We start from the raw sequence: 20,499 nt of genomic DNA on the forward strand, positions 1-20,499 counted from the left end.
CTTTCCCATTTGCAATTTGCTAGGAATTTTTGCAATGTGTCTTTTCTTTAGCAAAACAAAAGCCCTGTTTGTGGGTATTTATGAAAGGAGCGTAAGAAAAAAGAGACAGAGGAGGAAAGACAGCACCAAGGATCAATACCAAACCCCAGGAAGCAAGGAGCGGAGCCCAGCAGAGCTCCATCAACCCACCATAACAGCCAATACCCCACAATTAAAAGCCCACCGACCCCCACGGGTTAAATTCATACATACTGCACCTTTATTACAGTCAACACCCCGCCCAAATGAATTAACAAGGACACAATCACAAATGGAAAAAGAACAAAAGAGAAAGATGAGTGAAAGAATAAAGAAAATGTCACCAGGTAGCTATGATAAGTTCGGCTTCGCTGCTTCTGCTAACTTCAATTCACACATACACACACACACACACACACACACTGAGAAAAGTACAGACACAAAGATGACCCACATAGGCAAATAGGCACTTAGGCAAAGTGAAGGCCTAGAGGAGGATGTGTGAGATTGAATAAAAAGTGTGTACCGTAGTGACAGATAAGTGAGGCGGTCACTCGTCGTCTTATCACCAACAACCGCGTGTGTGTCCTCCTTCCCCCCTCTGATTACCCATTAACCTTTGAACAGCGAGGCACTCGCCCTGGTTAATGTTCACCTTGCCAGCTGATCCTGGCACGTTCAACTGTAATAGGGTACAAGCTGAAAGCTGATCCCAGGCCAGCTTGAAATGTCCGCGCTGGGCGCCAGACCCTCTGCCGGACCCGTTAAAGACGAGATGGCCCACTTAGGCCGAAATATTGAGTTAAGATAAGAGACACGTGGGCCACGGCAGGTTGCACCCTATCTGCAAAGCCATTAATCTGCAATTAGGGACAGTTTAGCATGATTTACAGGCCAGATACGACCAGGGTGTGTCTGTGTGCAGCAGGTTGGTGAGCGATAGGCATGTCCTCATGGTCAGTTCCAGGCAGACCATCAATCCATTCCTATGTAACATCCCATTTTAGTCATTTCAAAACAAAATATAACTGTAACAAGTGAATCTGTCACACCTAATATCTTAACACTGACGTAATATAAATAAACAGGTTACAGCAGGTTTGACTTACGTCAATGCTAAAATAAAAGGTGTGACAGATTACTGTAATTTTTGTAAGTTTAGCCAGTGTTCACTTTTTACAGTGTATGAATGCACTGAAAAAGGTAAACCTGTCATGATCGGGTCCAGAAGGGACAACTCAGGGTCCGGAGTTTCATGTTGGTCATATGCTATTATGTTTCCTGATTGTTTTCACCTGTGTCTGACGTTATAAAGCTGCCCAGTTTGTGTCTGTTTGCGGTCAGGTCATTGTTACTTGATGTCTCCACTGTTCTGTTCACCATGTATTAAACCCCAGGTTTCATGATGTCGTGCATATGCATCCTTCTTCCTTGCCATGTCCAGCCATAGTTCCTACTGCATAGACATGTCAAACCAGCGTGACAAAACCATTTAATGTGTTTGCTCTCCCCTATGTCACCAGCCATAACATTAAGACCACTTGTCACAATGGCACCTGGCAGTGCATGATACAGATCACCAACCAATGAATCATCTATGGAAGGTTCTGACCTATGGCTACATCTCCTCAGAGCATACAGAATTTGCAACTAACCACAGGGTCTAGTGGAGCCCTTCTTTTGGTAGAGTGAACATTGCGTAAATTTGCCATAGCCTTTAGGAGAAAAGTTGAGGAGGGAACACTTGCCTGTGTGAAGATATTAATGACTGATGTAAGAAGGGCGTAAGTGGCATTTCACATTTTTAGAGCTGAACCAAACAAATCACTGTCTTAAATCAAGCTGGTTTAGAACACATATATTTTAATTTAGCTGCTTTATCTTTAACATGAAATGCCATTTTTGTCCCTCTTGTATTCACCTCTCGAAGTAATACTTCCCAATTTTGTAAAAGGAAAACCATTTACACATGTCATGGCTTTATAAGGAAGTGTCTCCATTGCAAATATGAGACTAAATGACTGCACAAAATGAGGTCACAAATCACTCTTATTTTACTCTTGTGTCTTCATGACGGACCCTGAAGGGACTTTAAGAAGATATTGGCGGAGACAACAGAGAGAAAGAGAGGGACCCTCTGACCCCCTGAGGCTGTTCATACCAGCGGCTTGGTCTGGGTGGAAGTGGAACCACGCTCCCATCTGTCAGCTCTGAAACAGATCCATGGATGGATCTAGCATCAGGGGCCAACCTGGAGCAGTAAGAGAAGGGTTCTCCAGGGAGGCTGGGGCCCATCCTGCACCGGGGAACCCCAGTCTGGAGCTGGAACAATGAGAGCTGTATGTTTGCCCACCGACCCCCCATCCCGGCTCTGGTACCCTTTTCCCAGATGGAAAATTCTGTGGCTGGTGATGAGAGTTTTAAAAGCGAGGTCAGGGTGTAGTTTTCATTCCATGTCAAATGGGAGAAGGTGGTCTGGGACGAGGGAAAGTCTTGATGGCAGGATGATGTTTCAATGCTTTTATCACCGGCTGTTCAAGACGCCAAATGTGAGCCGAATGACAGCTATGCATTTCTTTAGATCTGTGCAGATAGGCACGCATCAAGATGAGGACACCTTCTCCACATTGCATTTTAAAGAAGGAACATCAGTAACGATAGGAAATATTTTTTTCTCCATTAAGATAGACCCTTGGGGAGGTCTTCAGAAGTTACAGCTCCTACTGCATAACATCATTACACTCAAATAAAACCTGTCAAAACTCCCCGAAGGTGCCAAAGGGGGCAGTTGTCTTTTCTGGAGGATAAATCACACCGATCCTCCCCCACGTCACAATATCCGTTCCATGAAACAACGGCGCAAATTCATAACAGCGGGACTAATGGGCTTGTTAGAGGGAGACGGCTGTGACAGCGCCTGCAGAACCGCAGCAGATGGAATATTCCGGGGTGTCGCCGATGCTACGCAGGAGCTGTCACTCACCCTGGCTCGGTCTCGTTCATCATCCGGCCCGGAATGTTCCATAAGCATCTACCGTCTGTATGTGGGAGCGGCTGGCTGAGCTTTCAGGAGACGCCAAAAGACCTGAAAATGCTGCTCACTGTGCACAGGCTGAAGCGAAGCTGCAATTAAGGACATTCTTAGCGTGTGTGTGTGTGTGAGGATGTTTGCGTGTTTTGTTTACGTCCCGAGTCGGCTTTTTATGGGCTTTGACCGATGTGATCTCTGCTATACATCAAAAGCAGCTGAAAGCAGCTGGAGAGTTGTTCTGCTGGGTAATTGAAAATGCAGGAGCTTTTATTTCCCAGCAGGGAACCCCAAAACAACACCCTCTACACGGCCCTCTTTGCTCAGGCTCAGGTACACACAGTGATAAAATAATCCCAGTGGCCATTTAAAAACAAAGGAGTCGTAGAACGCTGACAATTCTGTTGGTTTTTAGTACAATGGTGGCCGACTTATGGATACATGGCAGGGGTTCCACACGTCAGAGGTCCCCGTGTCACATATCTGGCCAGTTGTGGCCTCCTTTCAACCCACATCCAGCTCCACTTACTTGAAGAGATTTTATTTTGTTTTTGATTAGACAGATACATTTTTTGTATTTATATTTTTTCATGAATTAAAATACAATTTCATTATAAAATGCTTTTTTAGGGAGCAAATTATATTTAGAACAGTTTATATTAATGAATTAACATTTTCCGCAAAGTAACTTTTTTTTTGTTAAAAAATACATTTATAATAATGAGAAAACTGTAGTGTAAAACTGTGTCGAATCTCAAGATGAGTGCATCAAAAAAATTCTTTATCATTACATTGCAGTGCGACATTTATTCGAACGGCGGCGGCTCAGTGAGAGAGCGGCTGTTGCAGGGATCAAGCCGAGGACGTCGTCCCGTCCGCCAGCGGTGGACAGCAGAACGTCAGTTCCCAAGGTCGAGTGACTCGCTGCGGCACTGCGCTCCGTCCGCTGCAGGAAAGCAAGCGTGACCAGAAGAGCAGGAGGATATATGGCGCTCAAGGCTGCGTGCCAAGAAAAAGAAACGCTGCGTATAGGACGTTATATCCCTGCAATGAACCCCTGTTCATTACGGTCGGTCCCGGAGCAGACCAGGTGTCGCGGGAGGGTTTCAGAGGCCGGCCTGGCTGCGTTTGGGGACTGCGTGAATGTTTTAACCTCTCGTGAGACTTTGCTCAAGGACCCAGATTGGGCTGCAGCCGAGGCAGGGAAATTCCAGAAGTGGGACAGTACCGCACAGTAACGTATAAATACGAACAGAATGGATGCGGTGGCATTCAGAATTGAAAGTGGAGCATAATTAAAAAAGATGCAGCAGCCCACTCTTTATCTGTCGAAAATCCATGAGCGAGTTCCTGAAGGCTTTTAGGAGCCGACGCAGATGTATGCTTACCCTGGCATGAAAAGGACATTTCCAGCCCCGGAGCAAGGCTTGGGATTTCGACTCAATTCCGCCCTACGGTAACATTACTCTAAGCCATTCAAGTCGATCAGATAGGCACCCGACCAGGTACTCGATTTGCGTAACTGTGACAAACCTTTTTTCGTGGCCAAGGGCACACAAGTACCCTGCGGAAGTGCTCTTTACTCTTTTTTGATCTTTACAGAAATTCACTTTCAACCAGATGAGACCTGATTCCATGCTCCTTAATTACAGTATAAATCAAACATTGATAGCCCTTTTCATTAATGCCATTCTACCCCCTGAGGACAGATCTTCTGAAATTACTAAGATCATTAAAAAGGTCCACAAACGCTTCTACAACCACGACAAAGCACTCACGCACACTGCAGTCCACTGACCGTCCAGATAACCATTGTGAGAAGTATTAACTTGCTAAAGTGGTTTGAGATGATTCTTTTGCAACATGTAGCCCCCTGGACCTACTGGGGGAAGTAAAGAGCGCAAAGTTTAATCCCGTCTTTGTTCTGAATCTGTCTGCTAGTGAAACCACAATCCCAAAAATCCCAAAACGCATCAGTCACCGCCACTCGAGTCGCGGTAATGGGGAGAATGTAATAGCTGGAGGCCTGCTGCGTTAAACACTGCTGATCCGGGAGAATCAGAAACATCATGTGCCGTAATGTTTGTCACAAGAATGGTGGGACAGACGCCAGGCCCTCAGCCAAACAAGCTCATCTTACACGGACGTAGCCAGACCTCCACCCGAGAAGTCGGTATGCAAGGCCGGAAGGGGCTCCCGCTGAAAGGAAAGGCACCCAAGAAACGCATTTTTCCAACTCCGAGCTAAAGCTCACGTTTCATCGAGTGACATAGGAACCCGGTGGAGGAAAAACTACTCAGGACTGTGGCCGGCCAGGAGCCACAGAGGATGGAGTAAATACTCTATACAGGCCACAGCCTCACAACAGAGGCATGACGGAACCTACAAAGAGCCTGGCGGAGCCGGGTTCCGGGACACTGACTGGTTTAATCAGGAAATATGGCACAGTCAGTATCAAACTGCCCGCAGCACACGCATATGCTCTGTTATTTTACATTTTTATTGCCCTTCATCCAGAGGTTTAACTGAGATAAAGGGAAGATTGACAAGATCAAAAGCTTCTGTGAGAATAAGTGTCGACAGTCACACACAAGCACAAGGAAACGCACACGGCAGCCCTCACTTGTTCTTTTTGCCCTTATCATCAGAATAATTGCGAACTGGAGAAAATGTCACCCTTCCTGCTGGCCCCTCAGCTGACAGACTGACATTTAGCATTTTATCAGATATCAAGTCTTAAATCAGATTAATGTGTATGAAACAGAAGGGGGGGTGGGGGGGGGGTTATCCAATTATGCAGACAGTGCAGCGAGGTGAGCGCGCGTCCGGTAGCGTCCCTTACAGTGAATTTCAAGGTCACAGGCTCATTAATTATCTTGCTTTCACCAGTCCCCAAAACACACGCGCACACACAGAGAGAAAGACACAAGCACTTACAGTGACGAGGTAGACCCTGAGGCACTAATGTTGACGAAGCTTTTGAGAGGAAAGGCCGCTTCATGGTACTCGGGCCAATGCAAGGACGCGGAGAGCCATTAAACACGATTGAAAGTGAAAGTGATTGTTTTTGTCATTATGATAGACAGCAAGAACAGCACACAACAAAATGTCTCCTCTGCATTGCCATGAAAGCACCCGGGGGTCAGTACCTTGATCAAGGGGACCTCGATGGAACACCTTGACGGTTCAGTGTTCCAGGTCTGAAGGACAGAAAAGGCCACTGAGGGACAGGACGCAACATCTATAGCACAATGTATGCATTTGGTGGTGAAAGAACACGTACACTGAATTTGGAATATTAACTACACATGTTACTACACATGACAAATCAAAGAAAAGGAAGAATGTACTGTTCTTTGTTTCTAAAATGCAATAAATCATAATTAAGCTTCTATAAGGAAAACATTTAAGATGAGTCTGGAATTAAAATAATTAATTAATTAATAATTAAATTAATTAAAATAATTGTGAGTGGCAAGCTAAATTTCTATGTCGACATGGTTGTTCATAAGCTATAAATGATTGACCAAGGTCCGAACTATGGCCAGTGTGTTCCTCCACGTTCCTCCACGGAGACTGAAAATGCATTTAATGAATGGAAATGCATTCATTCAGAGGAACAGATCAAAATAAATAATTCAGGTCCTTTGTGTGAATGAAGAAGCTGACAGAAGAGCTCTAGGTCGAATACGTTCCAAGGAAAATACAAGAGAGTGCCAGACAGTTGGACCAAGAGCAGCTTAACAGTACAACTGTCAGTGATAACAACTCAAACAGTAAATCTCTCTTTTTGTGATAAATTACAGTTGTGCAACTGGGGAAAACAACAAAAAAATTAGTTTTAAGAAAAAAAACTCTTTATGTAGCCGGTTTGTCTGTCGCACAGTTTATGATTCCGGAGAAAACGTTGTTTTGTTTCACCGTGTACTGTCGTACATGTAGCTGAAATGACAATAAAGCTAAAATTGAACTTGAACTTGATTTTACATATAGTAACACATATACATATAGTAATAATAAAGTTCACCTTTGCCGGATGCCATATCCACACCCACCTGAGCTGTTGTTGTGACGTCACACATATGACCTGTAAAATGTGCTTTAAGAGAGCAGCGCTGTTGTTTGGGGTGGGTGTGGCTTTTATGAAGTTATATTTGTGCCATATTTGAGTGAACGTAACGTGCACAAAAATGTAATCCGAGCAAACACAGCATCCTCAAATAATCTCTTTTATTTGTAGGCAAACTAAAATGGCAGGCAGGCCATGATATGAGTCCACGCCAGTTTCGGGTGTGACGGGTGTGAGTGCCACTGGGCGGTAGTCATTCAGACTGTTCTGTGTGGGGTGTTTTGGCAGTGGAACAATGGTGGAGGACTTGAGGCAGCATGGGACAATGGCCTGTGACAGAGAGTGGTTGAAAATCCTGGTGGAAATTCTGCAATGCCACATCTGCATTGTCTTTCAGTACTCGTCCAGCCACACCGTTGGGTCCTGGAGCCTTCCTCGGGTTCAGCTTCCTCAGATCTCGCCTTACCTCACACTCCTACACCCTGATAGTGTGGCTGTTGTGGATGGGCGGCTGAGGTGGAGCTGCTGTTGGTGTCACCTCAAAGCAGGCAAAGAAGATGCCCAGTTACCCCTGGTGGCTAAGGAGTTGTTGGATTTGTAGCTGGTGATGTGCTGGACACCATGCCGCATCTGCCTGGTGTAGATTGGCTCTGGTTGTCATCCAGGGCTGACATTGTCTGTGCAGAACCTGATGTAACCCAGGACTGCTGGAGTGCGTTTCTCCATGTCCTGGTCACCAAAATCCTCCCAGTCGGTTCTATGGAAGCAGTCCCTGTGCGCCATGTAGTGACAGTCCGGGTGATGATAGGGGCTTGTTTTCTGAGGGGGGGTGTATGTAGGGATGCAGAAGCAGGGACATGTGATCAGACTGACCAAGGTGTGCTAGGGGTTTAGCCCTGTAGACCTTCCCCATGCTTGTGGACAGCTTGTCTGTTATTTTTCTCCCACCTGGTTGCACATTTTCTGTGTTGATGAAATTTGGGGAGGACTGCTTTCAGATCTGCATGATTGAAATCCCCAGATGTTCATAGCAGTTAGCAGTACGACATTGATTATTTCACTGGCAACTGGACTTGTTATGAATCCTTTACAACGTTTCACCCTTCCATTCCAGAGGGCTTTCTCAGAGGGCTTTCTACAGACTTGAGAAAGCCCTCTGGAATGGAAGGGCGAAACGTTGTAAAGGATCCATAACAAGTCCAGTTGACAGTGAAATAAGCGTTTTTGATATACCCATGACCTGGATGACTGAGAACCTTCACAGATATTTAGTTCGACATTGAGGGGAGGTATACGGGTCTCCATTTAACAGTCATAGGCTGCATGTCATTTAGAGAGAATGACATAATATGAGAATGACATAATATATTGTCACTTCAGTCCATGTACTCATTATATAAATTGCATAAATTTGCGTTCATGTCATCACAAGCTCCGACATTGTTATTGTGTGGCGCTGCACTTGTGAACCCGGAAGTGTGCATTACTGACAGACTGAAGGCTTGGTTCATTTGATTTAGAAAAAAAAAAAATACAAGTAGGAACATACTTTTCATGGCTAACTAATAATATCAGAGAATTTTTTTAGTGCAGAATTTAGCCGTCTAGCTCCATAGGTGGTTCCGCAAATTCCAATATCATACATAAAAATACAAAAGACATATTAGGAATTCGGCAAATTATTTAGAGGTTACCCGTAAATAAATGTATTGGCTCTGCAGTATTGTGTAGACCTTTATCTCTTTTTTAAAGACATTTAAGGACTTCATTTTCGAAAATCTTTATAAGGGTCCGCGAAAACCCTGTATATGTTGGCCGGTGTATGTAGAAGAAGCCTGAGGAGGAGCTGGGGTGCCACGCTGAAAGTCGCCCATCATTATTCCTTGTGATCTTGTGTCCCTTGGGGTTCAGTGCGCTACTGCTCCTTTGGGATAGGAGTCACAGATTGTGAAAAAAAGCTGACCAAGTTAAAGAGCCAATCCGTTACTAACCCCACCCCCCTATGTGTAGGTCTGACACGGATGCCGAAACACGGGAACACCACACGTGCGCTGGTCACATGTCCCGCGTCTCAGGGCCTGTGAGGTGGTCTGGATACCGACAGCAGGACCACACGCAACATGGTGGGGGGTTTACTGGACGCTGGTAATTGGCAAAATCGCATACCCAGAATGCACCGGGGGGCTGAGAAGGATCAAGGGTGGACAGTGCTGGGGAGGGTTGTAAGAGATGAAGTGGGGGGGGGATCCATGTCTCTAAATCAACTAATTAGCGGGCCCCTCTCTTTTTCCCGCTAATTTAATCCACTCACAATTGTGCCTCAGCTCCCTGACAGAAATCTCCAAAGAGGAGGTGTTTTTAGCATTTCGAAAGTCTATCCAAGCCCACCACTGAAGGGGGTGATGGGCAGGCCGGTCACCAGGGCAAGAAAGCTGATCTCTGGGAGAAATGGTGAAAGAGAGAGGGAGAGGGGTGGGATGGATGGATGGAATGGCTGTCCAATGTCATCTTTCACTCTCCCCCTGCAATCACAGGAAAAGAAAAAGGGAGAGAGGCGCTATGTTCTTAGTCAAAACAAAAGCTCCATTTTTGGCTTGCCAGAGGTCATACCTCATAAGAGGTCATCTTGACATGCCAACATATAAGCCAGAAACTACTGTAGTAACATGGTATACCCATATATGATCCAACACTATAAAACCCATTATAAGTGATGTACATGTCATATGTCAACTACCTTAAATTGGATTATGGGTGCTGAAAATGGAAACCAGCAACCAAATAAATCATACCCCGCAGCTATGGTGACATGGCCCATATTGAGAGTGAAATGCACTGTGGGACGGAGGAACCTCTGGCTACGTCAGTGGCTGTCGCGCCGACCCCATTCACTACAACCCAGAGCACCCGCCCCTCAACTTCATCAGCAACCCCATCCCTCCTCCGAGCTTCACAATTCCCCTGTTGAGGCGACACAATGCTCACTCCTCCCTGGCAGACCCCCTCCCCCTCGTCAAAACCGGCTTTCTTTAGTTAAAAAAAAAAAGTGTATGTGCTAACCAGCAAAAACAGATAGCGAGAGTACAGAGGAGACCTCCTTTCCTTCCCCATCCCACCAAGGGAACAAGGCACGGCCAATGATGAGCCAGAGAGGAGAGAGCAACACAGAGTGAGGAGGACAGAAAACATCTGTGAATAAGAGCAAGGAATGGTGTTGAAAATCAAAGCACACACACACACACACACACACACACGTAACTGATGTCAGCAAAATGCAAAAGCACTCAAAGTCAGTCTAAACCTACAGGAACGTCCTCAAACCTTCATCCCATCATCACTGTGCCTCTTGAAGACATTTTCAACAAACCCTTCTGCGATTCTGACACCTCCCAGCTTGGCCATGGAGCTTTATGACATGTGAATGACCCCCCCCCCCCCCCCCCCCCCCCCATTGAGTCCCCAATTCACTCGTCTCTCCCCCACATCACCCCCCTCGGCCGGCCCTGTGACAGCGAGAGGTATGACTGCATTCCACCGGGGTTTAAAATACCGACCGGGGCAGTGGGGTTCTGGGGGAGCGAGGGCCGCCTCTCTGGTTCGGGGCAATTATCTGAGTCGAGTCATCTCCGTCTGCTGTGACTCCCATTAGACCGGCTTATCAGTGGGAACGCAGCCCAGCGAATTACAAACTATTGGTGTTAAATAGATCTGCTAATAAATCCAATTAAAGATCTCCTTTTATGGCCTATTACGAGAAGGCGGAATTGAAAGGAAGCGGATTGTTTGTGCCAGCGATACCCATTACAAAGCACTTTGACAATGTTTATCTGCTCTATCCCCAGGGTCAAATGTCATCTATTTAGTCATGGTGTTTCCCAACCTGGAATCATGTGAGAATAAACTGGACAAAACACATTCCTTTACCCCCTATTTTTCCAGCAGATCCTTCAATCATGCTAATCCCCCCTGTTAATTCTACTTAATTAGAATTACAAACACATTAGGTGATTTTTAAAAGAGTCAATCACACACTCACTCTCTCTCACACACACACACACACACACACACACACACAAACAGAAAAATGTGAATGTTAAACAGTTCCTTTGATTCTGAAAGGTAGAAAGGCTGAATAATAAATAAGCACTGTGGACAGGTAAAACAGGTAAAACACTTTTAAAATCAATAGTGGCTTAGGAAGTGGACTAGTAGCTAGAAGGTCACGGGTTTGAACCCCGAACCATCACGTTGCCACTGAGGTACCCTTGAGCAAGTTACCGTCGCCGCCCACTGCTCACTAAAGGGTTAAATGTGTGCACCATGTTCATCACAATGACAAATCACTTTTCAATTTATAATTACATTTGCAGCATTTACAATCAGTAGTTACAGGGACAGTCCCCCTGGAGACACTCAGGGTTAAGTGTCTTGCTCAAGGACACAATTGTAGTAAGTGGGGTTTGAACCTGTGAATTTGTTTCCTGAGGGCGGTACAACTCGGAATTCTAGGATGGGATCTTGATGGAATACGCTGCAATATGTTGTAAATCCTGGATCACATTGGCCAGAACTAGGAATTTGATATGAATGTTCTTTGAAGGTACAACAAACTTTTAATTATGATTATTACTTTGTCATTTTATTTGAGAATTTGGTTTCATGTGTCTGTTTACAAAACCGGTGAATTGAGACAATATTCCAATATTCATAACATGAAAGTTCATAAAAAAGTTTCATCAGTAAATCCTCTGGCCCTCATCTGCTCTGATTACGAATTACCCAAAATATGTCAACATCACGATTTGGAACATCCACCACCAATGATCCTATTACAAAAGTATGTCATCTCATACTTTATAATCAAATAAAGGAATTCAATAAAAGCATGAGAGAGCGGGACCTATAGACGAATGATGACATTCATATGATATGTTTTTTTTAGGTTTGCAGTCTATAACAGTGATGCATTACTGGCACATGGTCCATTTATCAAAACCTGGACATTAGCCAGTTAGGCTGAGTCATTTATAAAAACTTAATTAAAGTTGTTTTCCTGCACTCAGCTCCGTTGCCTAACCTTTAAAATCAGTAACATTCCGAAATTATTAGCAATTTGAATCGGGAAAAGAGAAAAACACACACACACACACACACACACACAAACATTGGCCATCACTGGCCTACAATGCTGGGAGACAGAGAGAAGGATATTGGGAATCAGAAGGAGAGCAGGATTTATGGGGGGGGGGGGGGGGGGGGGGGGGAAGCGCCGAGGCGGTAAGTAATGAGTGCGAGGGCCAGGGGGACGTGTGTCGTGGACGAAGTGAAAAGAAAAAGAGCTTCACCTGTGGGCTTCGGACAGTAATTGGCTCTGGTGTCAGGGGAGCAATTTATTATCTACACTTAATAGGCAATTTTTCAAGGCCCCGCTGCTGTACCCTGTGATGAATGCGAACCTCAGGACGCGCACGCCCACACACCTGTTGCAAATCCTCAGAAGACACCAGAGGAGCTTTCCAACCATAAACACTGCAAGAATGTCTGGCATCCGCAGCAGGTGAGAGGAAGGGAGTGATAAGGCAACGCCAGGCGGACCGCTACATCAGCCCAGGCTCCCTTCATCATCAAACCCTCTTATCAGGAGACATCCATCACTTCCAGCACTTTCACCGTGACAAAAACGAGCAAACCTGACAGGAAACAAGTCCCGCTTCCTCATTTCTACCAACAGCGGTGAGGGCGCCATAATAAACTAGTGCTGACAGCTCCATACAGTAGAACAATCGGCCTACTGTTACAGTACTGTGTCGGTAGGTGTCCTGGATCAGCGCAAAACCATGAAGAGGGGGAAAAAAAACTGTCATATGACGATTTGATTAAAGTCATTATTCATTTAAGAAATAGACAGACAGAATGACTAAATCCACCTATTATATTAGTGTGCATTTAGTATCCATATATTAGATATATTTATTTGCCAAATCCTAAATGTTGCAGTATCGTAACAGCGTCATAAAATTATCATATTTTGAGAATAATTATCATCCACATGCAATTTCTATTCTGATGTTCTCATACAATCTGCTTCAATGACACATATCATCAAAGACTGTGCATATTATATTGTATAATGCAACTTTTACCTACAGAACATTTGTAAAAACCATCTCTGGGCAGTGTGATGCTTACTCTTTACGTCTTCCGTAACTGCAACTCTGCCAAGCAAATCCGTGCTTAAACCACTTATGGCAGACTTAGGAACAGCTTTTTTCCCAGAGCTGTATCCTTGCTGAACTCCTCTGCCCCCCATACACTCCTGATAACCACTGTACTACCTAATCTTGCACATTTTTGCACATAATCATTGCACTACATTGTACATAGAATTCTGACTTTACACTATTTTTTCATATTTATGCATCTCCTGTACATATCACCTTATGTATATACATAACTTATTTGACCTTTATCCTGCACTTGCTGCTTATTGCACTTCTGGTTAGACCTAAACTGCATTTCGTTGCCCTGTACAATAAAGTTGATTCTAATCTAATCTAATCTTATCATTGTCAAACTCGCACAAGGGGACAAATCTTATGGGATCGCATTCAGCAAGGCAACTGAAGCACTGCATTATGGGATCTGTAGTTTGTGTGTTATCAGCGCTTTATATCGTCAATTAGACCCATACCTACTTGTTACATCATGCATTGATTGGCTGAAAAGGCACATGGGACGACTTAAACAAGCCAAGCAGCCAGATGAAAACAGAGATCCATACATGCTAATAACTTATACATATGATGAGGGGGAAAATTATCGTACATTATGCGATTTTTGGAATTATTGACTGTACAATTTACAGGGGGTAAAATTCCCAAGTTGGGTAAATGAGGAGGGTTGCATTGAGCGGACAACCAGACCAACTGGAGATGCCAAAGGGAGACAGACTCAGATATTCCTACATGGATTTAACATGGATAGCGAGTGAACGGGAAAGAATTGCTGTTATTTAATGGTGTTACAATGACAAAAAGTGCCTTATACTGGCTGTTTAAGAGGTCTTCCGACATCCTACTTTGACTGAGATGCTCATTCATGGACCACAGAAACTCAAAAGGGTGTCTAGTGTTGACGTTTCTGGGCATCCTTCACCTTGACTCGAGAGGAAGCTCAAGAGTTTCAGTGCATGAGTCAGCGCTGCTGAGCACCTGACTAATGAGTATCAGACACAGATAAGAGCCATTTACAGTCTGGAAAAGCCAATGAATCAGAAGATAAGGCGACGAAACGCGATGCATGTGGGAGCCGCTTTACAACCTGAGGCCAGAGCTCGGAGCAACAGGTCCTGACATGCCCTGAAGTGGGCAAAGATCGTAATGAACACCTGCACAGACATGCACACGCAACCTGCTGTACAGAGACCAAGACCGGGAGCAACACTGCTGGATTTGATGAACGGTCATTTAATATTCACTAATAATTACTAGTCAACTCTCTTAAATGCATATAAATACATATAATTAAGTAAATAAATTTACATTTGCATTTATCAGACGCCCTTATCCAGAGCAACTTACAATGAGTAGTTACAGGGGACAGTCCCCCTGGAGCAATTAAGGGTTAAGTGTCTTGCTTAGGGACACAGTGGTAGTAATCAGGATTCGAACCTGGGTCTTCTGGTTCATAGGCGAGTGTGTTACCCAGTAGGCTACTACCACCCTGTAAATAACAACTAGTGTTAAACGACGCCTAAAGAAAACTACCAACTTGGTAATCACACCAGGTAAAACACATTTTCTCTGTTTTTCGGCAGATTTACAGATGCAGTCACAGATCAAGGGCTTTCTTTCATAAAATTTACTGCTCCTCGTATCTTCATGCACAATTGTTTTATATATAGCAGATATCAAAAGTACTTTGATCTTTATTGCGCTTAGCATCTTGACCACAATTCAATCCAGCTTTTGTGCAGCTGTTGGCTCCCTCGCCAAAGACAACTGCATGTGTCGTACAAGGCAACTCCCAGCCATAATCGTTAGCGCTCGTGGCACGGATTCATAATGTGCCATTAACTCCGTACTGAAACGAAAAGTAATTGGGGATCGTTTTCAGGCCCTGAAACGAGTCCCGCCCTCCCCGACTCCAGATAGCACAGGCATCCAAAGCATCAGGGGTAATTAGAGCGCTCGGGGGCTGGATGGATGCTGTCAGAACAGAAGCCTCCTCCCGACGCCCTGAGCAGAGATCGGCCCAGCAACGCCGACTGAACTGTGACCTCTGACCCCGCCTCCCCGCAGGCGCTTGTTAAAAGTGCTACACTGTTTCCTCGACCAAACGATGCCTTGAAGGGGAGACTGCGCCTGTTACCCCGCCAATTCACACACCTCAGCACAAACAGCGGCGACCCCGCCAACGGACGTGCGAGCTCGGCAGAAGCCTTCTGCTATCAATCAAACGCTATTAAAAATAATGATTAGTCATTAGTAGCAATAAGCACAGTCTACGACCATACAACACAAGAAGAGTGGTGGAAAACTGTCAGTTTCTATGTCTTTCCGTTTTTTATTTTTCCTTCGTAATCTCAAACTGGCTCTGTTGCATTAGGAGCAACTGAGCTGCAATATTTTTCAAGTCTTAACTTGAAAACAATTACTCAAGACTTTAAAAGGTAATTGTAGTAGAGAGAAAAGAGTTAAAATTTGGCTCAATGCGCTCTTTATCGAGCCTCTGTTGTATTAAATCGCCAGCGCTTTGGAAAAAAGTAATTTAAAAAAAAAAAAAAAAAAAAAAAACCCAGACGCTATGCTGATGGGTGTGTGAAGACTGCGGTCTAAATTTCCAAACTAATTACACCAATTTTTCTGATAACTCAGCAAACCAACGAAATAACAGTTACACACACAGGTATGGGGAAAATATCCACCACAAGGTGTCCAGCGCTTACTGCAAAGTATTCTCAAAACCAGAAAATTATTCAAGAAATCCATAGAAAAAAAACTCAAATAGACTATAATAAACTATAATTCAGAACAGGACACTCAAGAGTGCTTAATAAACCTGGAGAATCATTATTAGACTATATTACTATAGTCAGTATAAATTATAACAAATTATAATAAAATTGAGTGTAGAAAACACTCCATTATTACAAAGTAATTGACTATATTACTAAACAGAATGCTCAAGACTGTTTAATAAGGCAACACCAGTGACTCATTAATACATTGACATGCAATAATTTATTGATTGTCAAAAAACAATACACATAGTAAAAGAATTAAAATACTGAAATCTTCATTGCGCTCTTCATTATCATAGTTTTTAAAAGCTTTATTCTACACTTACATAAAAATACGCATTGTATCTCAATATGTCATGATATGTTGAATCGTCAAAGGCATTACATTTACGATAGAGCGTATGGAAATGGACAACAGTGGTATTTTTCCCCTGATATGCTGCTCGTCCATTATTGACAGTAGATTTGGTGTAGCTCTGTGTTGCTCCAAGAGTGATTTGGACGTACTTTTGACAGATCACAGTGTATTATTACTGTATTTTAAGCCTGGGACAGCCTGAACAGAAATGAATATCTGTGATACAAGCAATTAAACACAAAAATATGTTACATCTGATCTGTCTCATTTCCGATCTCTTTGTGTGGGGTCTGCACATCTTCAAGCTCCATTACCATCAGTTCAGTGGTTTTGTACTGGGTAGAACAACGCTAGAATAATGTTTCCCCTGCAGTATCCACCAATAATCCGAGCATGTAAGATTCAACTACACCCAGTACAATGCGGTGCTGCAAGTACACCCAGACGAGACAAACAGAGCAGGTTCACCAACACCCCCCCTCCAGTACGAACAGCAGGAAAAAAGAGAGAGGAATAAAGAGAGAGTCCCATTGACATTACACGAGGAAAAAAAAAAAGATTGAACAGATTACAAAATTGAACCTTTTTTTAAAGGTTTTTAACCAACAACCACACTCAAGTCTGTGTGTAATATATTAATCAATAGCAGCATAACAAAAGTACAAAAAGAGAATGACACGTGAAAAAAAAGAACTACAGAAGACGAACATGGTGCAGAGTCAGCAATATTTAAACCATTAAACTGAACACAGTCCTCTCATTAAAAAAAAAAGAAAACGAGTTTTCCTTTTGACAGGCCGTGGTAATAATAAGTGAATTATTCACTAGGCCACGTCCTGATGGCAGAAGACTCAAATGATTCAAATGATTCATTGACTCGTGAATTGGTCTCACGGAGAAAAGATTAAAATGTGACCATGTTCTGTGTTTCCTACTAAAAAAACCCACGGAACTTGGAGCATGAGTGGTCTTAGCCAGCCAGTTGCCTCGCGTTACGCGACATTTATTCCATTTAAGCGAGTGTGCGGTACTTTTGCTTCGGAAGAACCCACCTGAGCAGACGTGTACGATCCCGAGCAGCACCGACAGAACGGGAGCGCGCAGCATCGTCCCCAAACGCGGCAGGGGACAGGAGAGAGGGGACAAAACGGCGACTGTAATCCGCCAACAAGCAGGCTAATTAAATTCCACAAGGCTGCGGTCCTTCATAATACTACAGGAGGCCGGAACTTTTATTCCCGTCTTTCGGCTCCCAGAAGCACCTCGGCGGGGGGAAAGTTGCCGCTTCGCCGCCGGTGAAGACCGCGCACCTCACGCAGGGAAGTCGGCGAGTTCGTCACGCAGAGCATCACAGTCCCATCCGAACCCGGAGTGAGGAGAGTCCGGTTAAAAAGTGGCAGCAGTCACGGACGCAGGCTGTCACATTATGTCGCTGCTCTTTCATCAAATGAAAAATAAAACACAATAATGACAATTTCGATTCTTTGGAACTTTGGGTCTCCTTCCTTCACCCCCGTCCACTGCGCATCCCCGCGGCGGCGGCGCAAATCCAGCCCAGGGCCCCGCGCGGCACTACAAGCTTCCCCCACCAGAACTGCGGCGGCTCCGTCTGCGGTTCGAGTCCCAGCGAGCGCGCCGCGGCGGACACCCCCTCACCTCCGGCGCGGGGATTTGAAACGACGGCACCTCGCTCGCTGGAGCTGAATGGTCGGGACGTTGGTACGCTCCGCGGCCACCCCCGTTCTCGGCCGCAATGGATCGTTCCGTTTATCCCCTTGCGGGCTTGACGGGAGCGCGCTTTTGTGATGCTTTAACTTTCATTCGGGGGTGAAGGAAATTAAACGGCTTTTATTAATAATATCAACAACGCAGAATGTCTTTATCATAGGTTAATTGGGAATTAAGATACTTTGGTTATTTTAATGGTTATTTTTTGCATGTTATGTTAGAACTTCAAATATTCTTAGCATATTTAGAGCAACTCTAATTAATTTTTTTTTACTACAATTTAGGGTTTGACCAATAGCTTCCTGTTCCCATTTAAAACCACTGCGCCTCGGAGGTTACATGGAAAATCCCGTTTGCACGGCCTTTAAGCCCGATACGATCTTAATCAGTCAATTAAAATTCACTTTAAATGCGATTAGTCGGGATCTGACCGCCCTAATGCCTTGATCAAAATCTGCTTTAAAAAGCGCCGGTTTCACAGTTACAGCGCCATTAAGGTGGATTTCGCTCGGGCAGCCTCGGCTGTGGGTTTAATAATCTGTTCACTTTGAGTGATGCAGGATCTCTTCCTTTTTTACCAGTAATAACTTGTTTCTTTTATTTTATTTATTTATTTATTTATTTATTTATTATTATTTGCTTCATTTTCCCCTTTCCACCCGCCCCCCTGCGGTGGATTATTAACCCAACAGCGCCCTCTGCCGTTCCTCGCTCGCCGGCTCGTTATTATACAAATAATAATAGGAAGAACAAATAAAAGAACATAAAAGTCTGGTTGCTTTGAACATTCCAGGCAAGAGCTTCACTGTAACCGACTATATATTAATAAACAGAACAAACAATTCATAAAAGGTTTATAAAGCAGCATATTTTATAGAGCTTTTTTAATGACCATGTGTGAAAGTGAATTATTCATAATCACAACGTGTGCAACTAAGCCCACAGCTTTTAATTCTAATGTCAATACAGTCATTTCAAATGAATAAAAGGATCCTTTGAATGAATATTGAGATTTAATTAGAAGAGCAACTGGATATGCAATAAGAATATTAGGGTAATAATGATTTCTTATTTGTTGAATGCATTTTGTCAAAATTTTAGAGCAACCACAGTAAAGCAGCAGTAAATTTAATAGCAACATTCAATGGTTTTTCCCAAAACCCTCTCACGCACACTTACACATCGCCCCTACCCTATTTCTCAAGCCTACTATTTTGTCCACATCTCTTCATCAAGTGTGCGTCTATTCTTCAACATGCATCTCCTGCCACAAATCCTTTAATTGCCCTGGATCTGCCACCGGCTGCTCAGCTGAATGCGCTCGGATGGAATAAGAAACTTTTTCTGCAGTACAACACTGGCGACACACAGGCAATTACACAGTGCCCATTTCAGGCCAGCAGAATGGGGCCCAGTAGGAGAACAGCCGTCTGGGGGAGTGTTCGCTGGCTGCGGTGGGACGTGTTCAACATTCTTCCGAGAAACCGGAAAGTGCGAACGGCACTGCAACAATGACGGCCAAATTATTGTCTGCTGCTTGTCAGCAAATTATTCCCTTCTTTCTCCCTGGTGGGGAATAGCCGTCTAATGGGTGCAGCAGAAAGAGCTTTTTGTTGCATTAAGTATTATTCTGGGCCAAAATACAGCTTTTTATAATACTTTCTCCGTCATCCTGTCTCCCTGTGTGTACTTTCAGACATAGAAACCCACACAGGCAAGTTCTAATGGTAGAGATTATATACTGGCACTGACACTAACATTCATTTGAAGCGCATAAGTCTTCCGAGACTGGTACCATAAACTCTCCACTCATTTCTTGTTGATGTTTAGCAAGCCATCCCTTTTTCATGATGTATTTCTTTTACATAGAAATAAGTGATGCTTCACAATATATAATCAGTCCACTTAAGATAACACTAGCCAGGGCAAGTATTGCAGTCAGAATACTGACAAAAAAATTGGCACATTTTATTAGTATTTCTTATATATATTTTTTGTTTTGGAAGCCTGACTTCCTCTTTGCACTTTCGTATCTAATTCGCCATCTTAACTACACATGGGGAAATCAAAACTGAAAAAAAAGAAAAGGAAAGTTGACCAACAATTTCTATTCAATGTTCAGCTGAATATTCCATCAACCTCTACATTTTAATGAAAAATATTAAAAGAATTACCCAAACTGCATTTGGAGTTTTGGAGATGGAGTTTTTAAAATAAAAATCATTCATATTTCACAGCACAGTATTTCACACAGCATAAATATAGTGGACTGATAA

At 43.8% G+C, this 20,499-nt stretch overlaps 1 protein-coding gene across 6 annotated transcripts in view; it reads right to left on the reverse strand.

The window, feature by feature from the left end:
* The window catches only part of robo1 (roundabout, axon guidance receptor, homolog 1 (Drosophila)), a 217,170-nt gene that overhangs the window by 109,433 nt on the left and 87,238 nt on the right, over positions 1–20,499 (reverse strand). The window contains exon 1 of one of the 6 annotated variants that reach the window (XM_028961529.1): positions 17,548–18,161. The exons of the other annotated variants lie outside the window; for them this stretch is intronic. Within the exon in view, the coding sequence (XP_028817362.1) occupies positions 17,548–17,602 (55 nt within the window). The 5' untranslated portion in view covers positions 17,603–18,161. Of the gene's footprint in view, positions 1–17,547; positions 18,162–20,499 lie in introns of those variants that run through there. 6 annotated transcript variants of the gene reach the window in all.

Source organism: Denticeps clupeoides, chromosome 19 (assembly GCF_900700375.1).
Source record: "Denticeps clupeoides chromosome 19, fDenClu1.1, whole genome shotgun sequence".
Classification (NCBI taxonomy): domain Eukaryota; kingdom Metazoa; phylum Chordata; class Actinopteri; order Clupeiformes; family Denticipitidae; genus Denticeps; species Denticeps clupeoides.